This window comes from Ornithorhynchus anatinus, chromosome 2, assembly GCF_004115215.2.
Source record: "Ornithorhynchus anatinus isolate Pmale09 chromosome 2, mOrnAna1.pri.v4, whole genome shotgun sequence".
In the NCBI taxonomy this organism is placed as follows: domain Eukaryota; kingdom Metazoa; phylum Chordata; class Mammalia; order Monotremata; family Ornithorhynchidae; genus Ornithorhynchus; species Ornithorhynchus anatinus.
In genome coordinates this window covers 58,348,284-58,361,542 of record NC_041729.1, presented here as the reverse complement: position 1 = coordinate 58,361,542, position 13,259 = coordinate 58,348,284, and the positions used below count along the sequence as shown (strand labels likewise).

Genomic DNA, 13,259 nt, shown 5'->3' with positions numbered 1-13,259 from the left:
TTAATGTTTTCCTGCTGGGCAGAGAGCATTAATTTATTTGACCTTATGAGATAACTTCAACATTCCTTACTTAAAAAATGATTTAAAAATGCAAAACAATTTCAAACTCCCTCTGACACACATCTCTTATTCCTCTCATTTCCCTCTTCCTCTCTCTTTCTGCCTCCCTCTTTTCCTTTCTTCTCCTTCCTTCCTTCATTCATTCATTCCTTCCTCCTCCCCTTGACTCATCCCTTCTTTTATTTTATTTCTTCTGCACTTTTCCCCCTCTCTCCCTCTCTCCCTCTCTCTGTTGGGATTTCTGATTTATGAACCATTCTAGTAAAATGAGTCAAGCCAACTTTTCGCTAACCTTTGAATGGTACTGGAAACTAAAGTAAGAAAAAAGTTGTATTTTCTCTTTGTGTGTTTTGGCTTCCTCTCCATTTTGTCACTCCCAGTTTCAGGTTGGTCTATATGCCAAGATACTGTAAGCAGTTTCCTCTGGGGGCTTTGGGTTGAGGGTATTTTCTGTGCCTTAATGGGAGCACACGATAGGCTAGAAGCTTCCTAATTTATGACTCTCACAACAAATGGAAGACTTCTGGGAAATCTTTGTTCTGATTCTTCCATTTAAAATACTGGTTTATGATCTGCCTCTCCTGACCCTTTCTCCAATTTGTGGGAAATTCTGTTCAAGTCCTCACACCAGTTTTGAAGCAACTGGGTTGTGGGTTCTGGGGGTGGGGCAGGAGTGAAGAGTAGGTACAGAATCTGGGGATGGGATGGGACTATAGAGGCTCCCCTGGATAGAAATGAATCCCCTAGGAAATTGGGGGGCACATCTCTATGAACTCCCAACCCCCCCAACACTCACCTGGATGTCAACTGAAAAGGCTGACTTGAAAATGGTCAATATGTGGAGAATTTACCTTACAAGAGAAACACTATCCATAAAGTCATATTGGCATTTTAGTATATCCTTTGGTACTTTAGATGTGTCAAAAAGTTTGACGTTATTAAGCCCATTTAAAAGTTATTGCCTGTCACAAAGTAAGTGCTCAGCAAATAAACTCTTCTTCTAGACTGTAACTTCAGTTGGGCAGGGAATATTTCTGCTAATTCTGCCGTATCATACACTCCCAAGCACTTAGAAGAGTGCTCTGCACATAGTAAGTGCTCAGTAATTACCTTTGATTGATCATTAATAAAACAAAAAACTTCTTTGCAACCCATCTATTTGGTCAGTCCTGTAAAATAAAACACAAGGCATCAACCACCTGAGTGGTCAAACCAATTGGGTCTGGAGATCTCTAGAAGTTTTCCATGTGGAGGATCCCATCCTGCATATGTTGGCTAAAATATACTTTAGTGCCTGTTTCCTCAATTACGTGTATATCACAGAATCTCCCATTACCCTTTCAAGAGTCCATTTATTCTTGTTAGTGGAATGCACTGCTCCTTCTGATCATTTCTTTTGATAGTTATTGTGTTATACACTTCGATTAAATAAACTGTTCTATCTCTAATGTTACATGCACAGAAAGAATATTTATTTGAATATTAAGTACAGATAAGGTTTCTCCTGGGATTATTTCATAACATATTTGCAAAATTGAATTTCAGTGTTTTAACACGCAAGTTTTTCTAGCATATTACTTGTAAAAATATTCTTTGACACAAACTTGCTAGAGTCACCCCACCCACCCCATTTTTTATCTGGTCACATCAGTCATTACATTCAGAACCTAATGAATACAGATGACAGTAAAACAAATGGAAGGGTGACCTACATTTCTCTCTTATTACCTTCTGCTTATATAAACACCAAGTCTTTATTTCTGGAGTTGTCTGCATTTTGTTCATCTGCTGAAGAAAACTTCTGAAAGCTCACGGGTTTACGACAGTTTTTACCCTCCCCCTAGCTAAGCTCTGGGAAAAGGGTCTCCCTGCAAAAAAAAAAAATGCTACAGACAACTCAAGTGGAAAATTAGAAAATTAATACTCCTCAAGCTGCTGCAATTTCTTAAATGGTGACATTTTGTAGAATCATTGAAGTCAGGAACAGAAAAGACTTGCTTAGACCAGGCAGTAAATGTTTCTGTTATATTGTTGTGCTGTACTCTCCAAAACAATGAGTACAGTGCCCTGCACATAGTAAGCATTTAATAAGTATAATTGATTGATTGATTGATTGACCAGCTAGGTAAAGCCTTCTTAAAACTCAGGAGTCACCATCTCTCTCCTTACCTTTTTCCCAAATCCCATTTCTTCTTCTCGTTATTCCCCATGGTTCTCCTTCTTCCCCCTCTTTCTTCATCTGTGAAATGGGACTGTTCGACACTAGCTGGCCTTACTATATTTAGCTTTTGTTGAGATCTTTAAAGCCTTTGGAGAAATGTGCTCTTCCTGAGACATCTGAAAAATTAAAATGAATGTCATTTGCTCAGCAGTTATAAAAGTTCCAACATTTTTTTTCAAATAATGTCATGTTCATAAGAGTTCCAAAGAAATTTCTCGTGTCTTCTTAATTTTCACATCAAATTTTACATATTCATCTGTTTGAGGCAAATCTCCTGGAGGAACCTTCTTATCCAAAACATTTAGAGCATTTCAGTACCTGAGTGGTGCATGATTCAACTATTTCTCAAATCTCTTACCCTTTTTCCCTCAATTTCCCTGAATCTTCATAAAACCCAATTTTTATTGCTATCTCTTTGGGTATTCAACTATTTCTGCTCCCCATCTGTCACCCTCCTAACCCACCCTTATCAGGTTTGAGGGAAATTTTGAGGTGAAAAAGGATGTCTCTAAAGGTTCTTCCATTAGACTTTGATCTCACTGAGGGCAGGAAACACATGTCTCTCGTCTGATGTTTGGTTGACTGCTTCATACTCAGCAGTGCTCTGTAAATACAACTGTTTGTTCTGCAGAAGGGGATCATATTTCTCATTCATTCATTCATTCATTCAATAGTATTTATTGAGCGCTTACTATGTGCAGAGCACTGTACTAAGCGCTTGGGATGAACAAGTCGGCAACAGATAGAGACAGTCCCTGCCGTTTGACGGGCTTACAGTCTAATCGGGGGAGACGGACAGACAAGAACAATGGCACTAAACAGCGTCAAGGGGAAGAACATCTCGTAAAAACAATGGCAACTAAATAGAATCAAGGAGATGTACAATTCATTAACAAAATAAATAGGGTAACGAAAATATATACAGTTGAGCGGACAAGTACAGTGCTGTGGGGATGGGAAGGAAGAGGTGGAGGAGCAGAGGGAAAAGGGGAAAATGAGGCTTAAGCTGCGGAGAGGTAAAGGGGGGGTGCAGTTCAGTCAGAGGCATCCCACTGGGTGTTTAAAGGATGATGTTCTGCCTGTAAAATCTCTGCCCCTTCCCAGGCCCTTCCCAGTGGTGATGGATCCACAAGAGATAAACATCAGCTCCCCATTTCTAAGTCAGTCTTGGCCAGTGAGTGAGACTCAGGGCAGCTGCTATGATGGGAGGTAGATTGCAGCATCCCTGACTGGCATCTCCCTCTGCCCTGTGAAGATGCGGGTGTGGTGGATCCTATTCCCTGAGGCAGTTTGCCTCAGCCAAGTGCCCTGAATGGCCCTATCTTATTAAGACTGTGAGCCCCATCTGGGGAAAGGAACTGTTTCCAATCCGATTTGCTTGTATCCACCCTAGCGCTTTGGACAGTACTTGACACATAGTAAGCACTTAAAAAATGCTATTATTATTATTATTATTATATGGACTTAAATTCTGTGAGCAGTGGGTGGAGTGAATATGAAGAGCTAAAGGCCACAGATCTAAGTGCATAGACATCAACTACATAGAAGAGAAATTATGCTCATGATGGTGAGAATCCATCCTGCTCTACATCCAGGAGGACGGGGTTCACATCCTAGATTGTTTCCATATGTTCCACAAATCCCTGATGAAGAGCTCCTTGCCCAGGAAGTGTTCAGTAAGTGCTGATGAAAATGGTTAAGTTTTAGGGCTCATTCTGTAAGCACTTGCTATTCACTCTATCTTCAACCCCAAAGCACTTTATGTATATATCCTTACTTTATTTATATTTATATCTGCCCTGGCCCGAGACTGTTAGCTTGTTGAGGACAAGGAAAATGCCTGCCAACTCAGTTGTATTCCAAGCACAGTGTTCTGACCCCATTAAGCACTCAATAAATACCACTGATTGACTGAATGATTGATCTACTGCCCCACTTCCTTACTCTCAAGGAGGGGCACCTTTTTGTCTTCCCAATAAGCCTGGGCCCTACTGCAAGTGTCAGGTTGGAATGCCATAGGTCGGGTTACAAAATAAAATTTATAAGCATTGTGACAGTAAAAATCCAAATGAATTTCTTCTTCTTTTCAATTCCCTTGCTCTTTCATTTCAGTGTTTGCCTGGTATCCTATTTTCTAAGTATCAGGATTGAACCTTTCAGGACAGAATCAGTATTTTCTAAATTAAGAGTCCAGGGCCCAGAAAAATGGCTCCTGGTCTTCTCTCTTCTCTGGTTCTGTGAGTTTTGTCTCTCTGCAAGTCATCTCTGTTGTCAGGGATTTGGATTTGAAAGAGAAAGTAGGTGAAATGGAATAGAGAAAAGAGGAATCCAGAATTTAAAAGCTTTGGGGCAGCAGCAACAAAGTTTTAGCTTGAAAACGACCTCCCAGTAGATGATATCAGCTCTGTGGACATATTCAAACGGTATGCAAATAATGTGCAAGTGTAATCCTCCTAACCATTTCATACATCTCTGTATGGCCCCTGGGAAACTCTAGTGGAGACCTCTTTGATAAATAGTATGTGTTCCCTGGCTGTTCCATTGGTCTAGTTCAAAAAGGATGCCATTATCTTTCTGTCTTTCACACTAGCCTCTTCAACATGATGAGCCATGACATGGACTGAACATTTATGGGTTAATTTCAACCCTTGATGAAGGAAAGGAAATGTGATTTCTGCTTCTGCAGCAAATACAAATCATTCTGTTAATAACTGTAATTGTTTTCTTCCTTCTTGCTATCTCTTGGTTCAAAAAATACCTTATTAAGCCTGCAGAATAGAAGTGAGCCTGGGGTAACAGTTTATTATTGCAATAAATAATACAGAATGCTTCCCCACCTTTAAAATTGAGTTCTTTGATGCAAATACTTTTTGTTCCCTAATTCTTTGAAATTGTCAGCTCCAACCTGTGGCTGCTTCGAGTCTGGGGACAGTTTAATGTACTGAAGCTAAGGTCTCTGAGGGAAGGAATTGTTGGATGCAAAGGGAAATCTCATCACCTCTTGCATTTAGCTGAAGACTCTGAGCATTCCATTACTGGGACTCTCATTTATATATTCTGACCATCTAGTTTCATACCAGTGGTCTTGGTCTATTCTTAATGGGCTATTTTATAAGTGGGCATATGACAGCAAAAATATAAAGAGCATTCTTTTCCACAGAAACAGTCTTTTAAAAGTTGTTATTCTAGGCTTCTTAAACTTCCCCTGGCAAAGAGACCTTTGACATCTCCTTTAATGGGATAACTGGACTTAGCAAACTTTGCACCCTGATAAGAACCGACTCATCAAATGGTATGATTTTTGAAGGAGGAAAAAAAATGAGTGATCAATAAATTGTGTTGAGTAGAGACATGCCAAGCAGAGGTTGTTTAGTACTAAGAAAGCTAAGTATTCCAAGATTGCAGGACATGCTCAAAATGCATCTCTAAGGGCTTCATCATAAATTAAATATGTTATGGCTTTCAGCTCTTGCATTTATCTGTACAGGTTTACATATAGCAAATCCATTATTTATATTTTCCACTAAGTGCTTAGCACTGCCAAGTTCTTTTTCTTAAGCTGGCACATTTACAAAATAGGACACAATTTTCAGTGCAGATCCAACCCCATCTGAGGTTAGAAAGAAAACCATTTCCAAGTCTTTGTGTCAGCAGAGAGAGCAGTGAGAAGTTTCCAGGTTATTTATTAAAATGCATTTTCTTAATTTACCCAGCATAAACCAGAATAGAGGTAAAATTACTCTGACCAGCAATTGACTGTTTTTTGGATTTTCTTTCCGCTGATCATTTTTCAGGCAATCCTCTGAATTCTGGGTGCTTATCACTTCCCAGCTGGCTTTAACACTCTTTTCTAGATACAGTCGTATTTCCTGACTGCTAATAAAGTCACTTGACTGTATGATGTGGATGGGTGACCTTGCTTTGGAACTGGAAAGGTGGTCTCTAAAATGGCCCATTTCTTGAAACACACCCAGAGGACCCAGGACCACCCAAACACAAGAACTCCAGGAAAGATTAATTTTGAGGGATTAGAAATCACTGGTCCTTTCCCTTCAATAGGCCCTACCTTTAAGATGGAGGGCTTCCTTTTCCAAAAGTCTAGGACGAGTAAGAAGAAATGCCTCCACTCAGTGATTTATGTAAAGCCTGGGGTAAATGAACAGAGTACTTTGTGTACAAATGAATGTTTAGTGCTTAAGTGTGAGAAGCAGTGTGACCTAATGCACTTGGATTTGTGATAATTGATATTCATCCCATCCCCAAACCCCAACACTTACGTGCATATCTTTAAATTTCATATTGTAAATAAATTACTCATATAATGTCTGTCTCCCCCTCTAAACTATAGGCTTATTATGGGCAGGGAACGTGTTGGCTAATTCTGTTGTATCATACTCTCCCACGTGCTTAGTACAGTGTTCTCCACATAGTAAACCTCAAAAAATACCATTGATTGATTGGTTGATTGATTGATTCATTGAAAGAGGCTGGGCCTGGGATTCAGAGGGCCTGGGTTCTAATTCCAGCTCCACCACATGCCTGCTGTGTGATTTCGAGCAAGTCACTTCAGTTCTCTGTACCTCAATACTTTCATCTCCAAGATGGAAATTTAATACCTGTTCTCCCTCCTGTTTAGACTGTGATTTCCTTGACAGATTTTTCACTGTCACAAGATACCTGAAGGACTAAAATGAACAACTGATGTTGGCAATTGGTAGTGAGAATGGACTGAGCTTTTTTCCTGAATTGATTTCACAGAGAAATGTCATTATTTTATTTAATTTTATGAAACCAAAAGTATAAAATATTCCCCCAGTAGAGTAATTGAAGCAAAACACCCTATACAAGGTAAATGGTAAAGTATCCATGAGGAATAAAAATTTGGATTTAATTCTCTGATAAGTAGATTTAGAAGTGCTTTTGGAAAAAAAAAATTACAATAGTTGGGAAAGCATTTTGCATGAGAAAAAGTCTAGGCCAGGCCTCTTTTCACTCACTTAAAAAAAAAATTCACATTTTCCTTCAAAGATGCCCATGGGTTGTAAATAGAACTGTAATTATGGGATATCTGATGACATTCATGGCATTACTGGTTTTACAATATAAAGGGGGAGAAGAATAGAGCTCTGAAAAATCAAAATGGGGAAGGATGGAGGGGTTGGTAGTTGGTGGGAGAGGCATTGGGAAGAGCAAAAAATAGAAGAGTTACACTCCAGGAAGAAGGTGGTTAAATTTTAGCCTCAGAAGTCCACTGCATTTGTGGCAGGGGTGATGGTAGGGAAAGGGAAGGAAGAGAAGAGGAAGGAAGAATTTGGGTGGCAATCAATCAATTACTCATATCTATCGAGTGCTTACAGTGTGCAGAACACTGTACTAAGCACTGAAGTTTATTGAATTGGTTTCTAACATTTTCTAAGTGCTTACAATAAACAGACATGTTCTCTGCCCACAGTGAGTTTATAGTCTAGAGAGGGAGACAGTAATATGAATAAAAAATTGTGGCTATATACACAGGTGCCGTGGGGCTGAGGGAGGGGGGAATGAAGGTAAAAATCCAAGTGCAGGGGTGCTGCAAAAGGGAGTAGGAGAAGAGGAAATGAGGGCTTAGTCAGAGAAGCTGCTTGGGGAAGATGTGTCCTCAATATAGCTTTGAAAGTAGGGAAAGTGATTGTCTGTCGCATATGAAAAGAGAATGCATTTCAGGCCAGAAGCAAGATGTGGGTGAGGGGTCGGTGGTGAGATAGAAGAGATCAAGGTATAGGGAGGAGTTTGGAATTAAAGTGGCTTTGGAACAGAGGCTTGCTGGGGAAGGCATCTCCACAGCTAACCATGCCAAACCAAACCAACACAGATCATCCAAGACTTCACCATCTCTGGTCTTGCTCTTTGTCATTCTTCCTTTTTTTTAGTTAACAGAGGAGGGTTGGGTGACATCATGAAATTCAGTGTTTTGCCCCCATTTGATACTGTAGAGAATATTAGAAATAAAGAGCATTGTTTCCTGGGTAATTATTTTTATTGTCCTGTCTCTTTCGTTTATGTAAGAGAAGCAAAGCCAAATGACAGTTTTGCTGAGGTTTTCAATATTCCATAATTAGCTTGCAATTCTTTGAGAGAAGTCCTACTTTTTAATATCATGATCGACCAGGAGTGTAAGGGATCTCATGCTGAAGTTTATTGTTTTGGTTTCTAACCTTTTGTAAGTGCTTACTTGGCAGAGCAGTGTGTGATGCAGTTTGAATCTTTGTGAGCATCTTAAAGGAGCAGGACCGGGTATTTCCCCTCTCCCTTTTCTTCATCTAGGACATAAATTATGTTTACCATGCACGTAATGGCCCTGGAAAAGGAAACTGTATTGATTTAAGCCTTCAAATGAAATGGCATTTAGTAAAGTGTAATATTAAAATATTTTGGAGTTCTGATTTTTTTTTTTGCATAAATTCTTGTAAAACATGGAAGTTCTCCTTCCCACAAGCAAGTGCCATTCTTCAGGACAGTGTTAATGAGGCTGTGGTAACCTGGACGTTTGAGTTTCTCACATAGATTGAATAACGCTTTAGAGATTAATTAATCTTAACAGCACTCCCATTAGTTGGACGCTATGTGGCCAGTGGAGAAGCAACATGGCTCAGTAGAAAGAGCACAAAGCTGGGAGTCAGAGGACCTGGGTTCTAATTCTGTCTCTGTCACTTACCTGCTGTTGGACCTTGGGGAAATCACTTAACCTCTCTTGGTCTGTTACCTCATCTGTAAAGTGAAGATTATATGATATCATTATTATTAATATGGCAGTTGTTAAGTGCTTACTATGTACCAAGCACTGTTCTAAGTTGTGGAGTAGATAGAAGTTAATCATGTTGGACACCGTCCCTGTCCCACATGGGAATCACGGTCTAAGTAGAGGAATTTTTCTCCTTCCCTCTTGACTGTGAACCCCAGGTGAACTGTGTAGGGCTACAGACAAACATATAGACAGACAAAAGGACTATGTGAGAAGCATGAGAAGAAGAAGCATGAGAAGCAGCATGGCTTAGTGGAAAGGGCACAGGCTTGGGAGTCAGAGGACATGAGTTCTAATCCTCCTCTGCAACTAGTCTGCTGTGTGACCTTGGACCAGTCACTTAACTTCTCTGTTGCCTCAGTTTCCTCATCTGTAAAATAGGGATTAAAGTGTGAGCCCCACGTGGGACAGCCTGATTACCCTGTAACTACCCTAGTGCTTAGAACAGTGCTTGGCACATAGTAAGTGCTTAATAAATACCATAATTTTTATTATCTGATTTTATTGATTAGGCTGAGTGGATTGTATTGCTTAGGCTTTTCTAAGTGGAAAGAACACAGGCCTGGGAATCAGAGCATCTGAGTTCAAATCCCAACTCTACCAATTGCTTGCTTTGTGGCCTTGGGCAAGTCACTTAACTCTTCTGCCTGCCTCAGTTCTCTTGTTCTCCTACCTACCTAGATTGTGAGCCCCAAGCAGGACAGGGACTGTGTCCAATCTAATTAACTTATCTCCGTCCCAGAACTTTGAACAGTGTTTTACATATGATAAGTGCTTAACAAATAGTATTTTTTAGCAGATACAAAAATTATATATATGTTACTTTATATGAAGCCTGACTTATATGGAGATAGCACTCTCCAAGGTCACCAATGATCTATCCCCTTTTCTCTTTCTTCCCTTTGCTAGAAATTTATTCAGTGTTGGTCTCCCCAACTAGAATGTAAGCTCCTTGAGAGCAGAGACTATGTCTATCTTTATTGCACTGAGTACAGAGTACTGAACACTGTGGACATTAAGCAATATTGATTGATTGTTCGTACAGATACAGATGGCCATAAATCAAGTAGGTATTAACCTGATGAAACCTTTCAATAATAGAGGTGAGAAAGGGAAGTTGTCTCTTTTCCACAAAAGATGAAATTTATTGGCCATTCATCTGTCAGGCTCTTGTGCTTCTTTTTTTTTAAGACCAGTCCAGAGAGCATCTGAGTTGTTTATCTGAATTGGTCCTCATTTAGATAATAAAATATGTTTACCTATTTAATTCTCTCTCCACACCCTTCCAGAAACAATCACACCTTTATGGTCATTTAGATAGAGATAATTTCCCCTTGCCTTTTATCTTTCTTTCCCAAACAAAACTTTATTCTCTCTTTTTTTTTCCCACAGGTTTCCAGGCAACCCATGAATTGTGAAAGAGAACAGCTAAGGGTAAGTGCATCTGCTTTCTTTGGTCTGTGCCATAAACAAATTCTCCTCATCCTGAATTCTTAACTATAACTTTTGTCTTCAAGAGATGGAAATATTTATCTCTGATAATTTACCATTGATTGGGTGCATAAATACAGTATATTTTCCTTTGAAGTACCATTATAATAGATATGGATTTTTTTATTTAAATTCAGCAATAACTACTTCTCCTGTGCAATTTGTTTGACATCATTGTGTTCCTTTTATATATAACATGAAGTTCGAGTAATAGCAAAGGTCAAAATGTCTACCTATCTTCTTAGTCTGAGTACCAGTTTGTTTGCTGAGCTGCTAAAACACTCTTTTATTGCTGTCTATGCTAAGCGTATTTATCTTGTGGGAAGCTAATATGTCAAGGACATTTTACAGAAGGATTCAAATACTCTATAACCTTCTTCAGGATAGTGGCATTTGTGAATCAAGGATTCCCCAAAACCACATTTGCTTCCTTCTTGCATTTCCTAATGCTGACATCCTCACCTATTTGTGTGACATGTGACATTTCATAGATTTTGTGAAAGTGCATAAATTGAAAATAAAAGTTCACACCATTGTTCAAAATTTGAAGGAGTGTTTGGATTTGGTCAGATACGATAATATCTAGTTTTGTTTGTTCTTTCCTCAATTTAGGAGGAGTGATGAGGTCTACATAATGTCAGGTTTCAGATTTGATGATTAGAGAGTTTTGAACACAACATCCAATTGCTTTTAGCTAGCCCATCTTCTTAAGCATTAGTTGAGAACAAATACACATTATTAAGAACCCAAAGGATGCATTCTACTAACCTAAGTACTATTTAGAAATCCAGTGGACTTATAAATTTTGTGCACAGATTTCTCTGCTTCTCTGCCTGATTTCTGCAGCTCTATTCTTTTTAAGATCCATCCATAAATATATACAGGAGGATGAGCCACACTAAAAACTGACAATCATAGTGACTGGTTTGGTACTGAAGATAGTCTACTTTACTAAATGACATGTTCTGTGGGATGAGTGTGGTCATAGGCAAATTCAACTATTTATTCAAATTTTCCATTTCTTTTGCACTTTGAGGACTAGGAAAGAGCATTTAGGCTTAGTGAATGCTGCATCAAATCACTCCCCATAAGTACCTGGGCCAAATAAGTTTGTCTGTTCTGCGTATTTTGTCGGGGCAAAATGTACTTGATACTTCTTGTGAGGATACAACCTCAATTCCTCCAAAATATGGCACTCGTGACTATCACCTATCAGATTCACTAGGTGAAAAATCTCGGGAAATTTAAATGAGGAAACAAATGGGTGTCTTTGCTTCCTCTCCACACTAGCACTCCAATATTCTTCTCCATACTCCCTCCTGCATCTCCCAGCTCAAAAGCTCCTGTGTGAATTCAATGCCTCTTCCTCCTGCATTCCAGTCTAAATTCTATGGCAGTTAAGTCTTCACTCTTGGACTGTATCAAGCCATCCAAATTGTTGCTATGTTTAGAATGACTGTCTTAATGGGTAGTGACTTTACTGGGACCACGGGGCCATTACCATAGTTTACATCCCTGTTTTTTGGGTGGAAGGATTCTCAACCTCATTCATTCCAGGTCCCTGACAGGACCTAAGAGTTTCCAAGCAGGGCTGAAAAAAGCCCTTATTCTGCTCTTTCTGATCTGACAGTTCTTTCAGTCTTGTTTACCTACCACTCAAAATGTGAACCAGTCAATCAACCAATGGAATTTTTTGAGTGCTTAGAGTAGGTAGACATGGGCCCTGCCCTCAGGGAGCTTATAATTTAACAGGGGAGATAGAAATTAAAATAAATTAGGAGAAGCAGCAGACTGAAAGGCTATGTTCGGAAGTGTTGTGTGAGTGGGGAGAGGGGTAAAGGATTAATTGCTTAGAGGATAGGACTCGAATGCAGAAGTGACGTAAAAGGGAGGGAAAATAGTATCACAGCCTGAGCGATTAATCAGGTAAGACTTCCTGGAGAAGATATTTTAGTAGGGCTTTGAAGATGAGGAGAGTGGTGATCTCTTGGCTATGAAAAACGATGGAGTCCCAAGAAGGAGAGATAGCATGAGTAAAGTTGGGTACTATGGTGAGATGACATCAAAGCAAAGTGAATAGGTTGGTGTTAGAGGAGCAGAGTGTGTGGACTGAGTTATAGCAGGAGAGGAACAAGAATAGATAAGGGGGAGAGAGCTAATTCGTTGCCTTAGATCTCATCTCACTTAGTCTCCTAATGAAAGTCAAGCCCTCTTGTGTTCTGCATTCTAGTAGAAGTGCTGAAATCTGTGATTTCATACAGGGTCTTGAGTTGGGAGATGGGAGTTAGGAACCTGAACTATGAATGTGAAGTCTGAAGCAAAAGTAGAAATAGCTTTAGTGTCTTTGTGGTAGCCAAAGGTCAAGTCAGTGGAGATACACTTACCCAGAAAATTCAGGTAAACACCCCCGTGTGTTTGAATTGCACTCAGTGGTAGAGAAAGCAAGTTGAAGCTTGGATTACCGAGTATCCCCTCATATTCTCCATATTCACTGGATAATGGCATATATTCCATTTCATTTAGACACAGTGTTGGTTGGCTACAGTAGCTAGTGCAAATTTTCGATTGCTGTGATTTTGATTTAATCTTCCAGCCAGGGCCAGTTTCAGACTTTAACTCTTCCTGGAGCAGAGGGAAAGTTGGCCATTTCCCATGAATCATACAGAATGCCTCAGTATCCCATATGCCATGATTAAGACATAATGC

General features: G+C 39.6%; 1 protein-coding gene across 2 annotated transcripts in view; it reads left to right on the top strand.

Annotated features, from left to right (window-relative positions):
• Window positions 1-13,259, top strand: part of RBFOX1 (RNA binding fox-1 homolog 1) — a 1,878,609-nt gene that overhangs the window by 1,111,279 nt on the left and 754,071 nt on the right. For both annotated transcript variants that reach the window (XM_029058016.2, XM_029058005.2), the window contains exon 3: window positions 10,455-10,496. In XM_029058016.2, coding sequence (XP_028913849.1) covers window positions 10,470-10,496 — 27 coding nt within the window. In that variant the 5' untranslated portion in view covers window positions 10,455-10,469. The remainder of the gene's footprint in view (window positions 1-10,454; window positions 10,497-13,259) is intronic.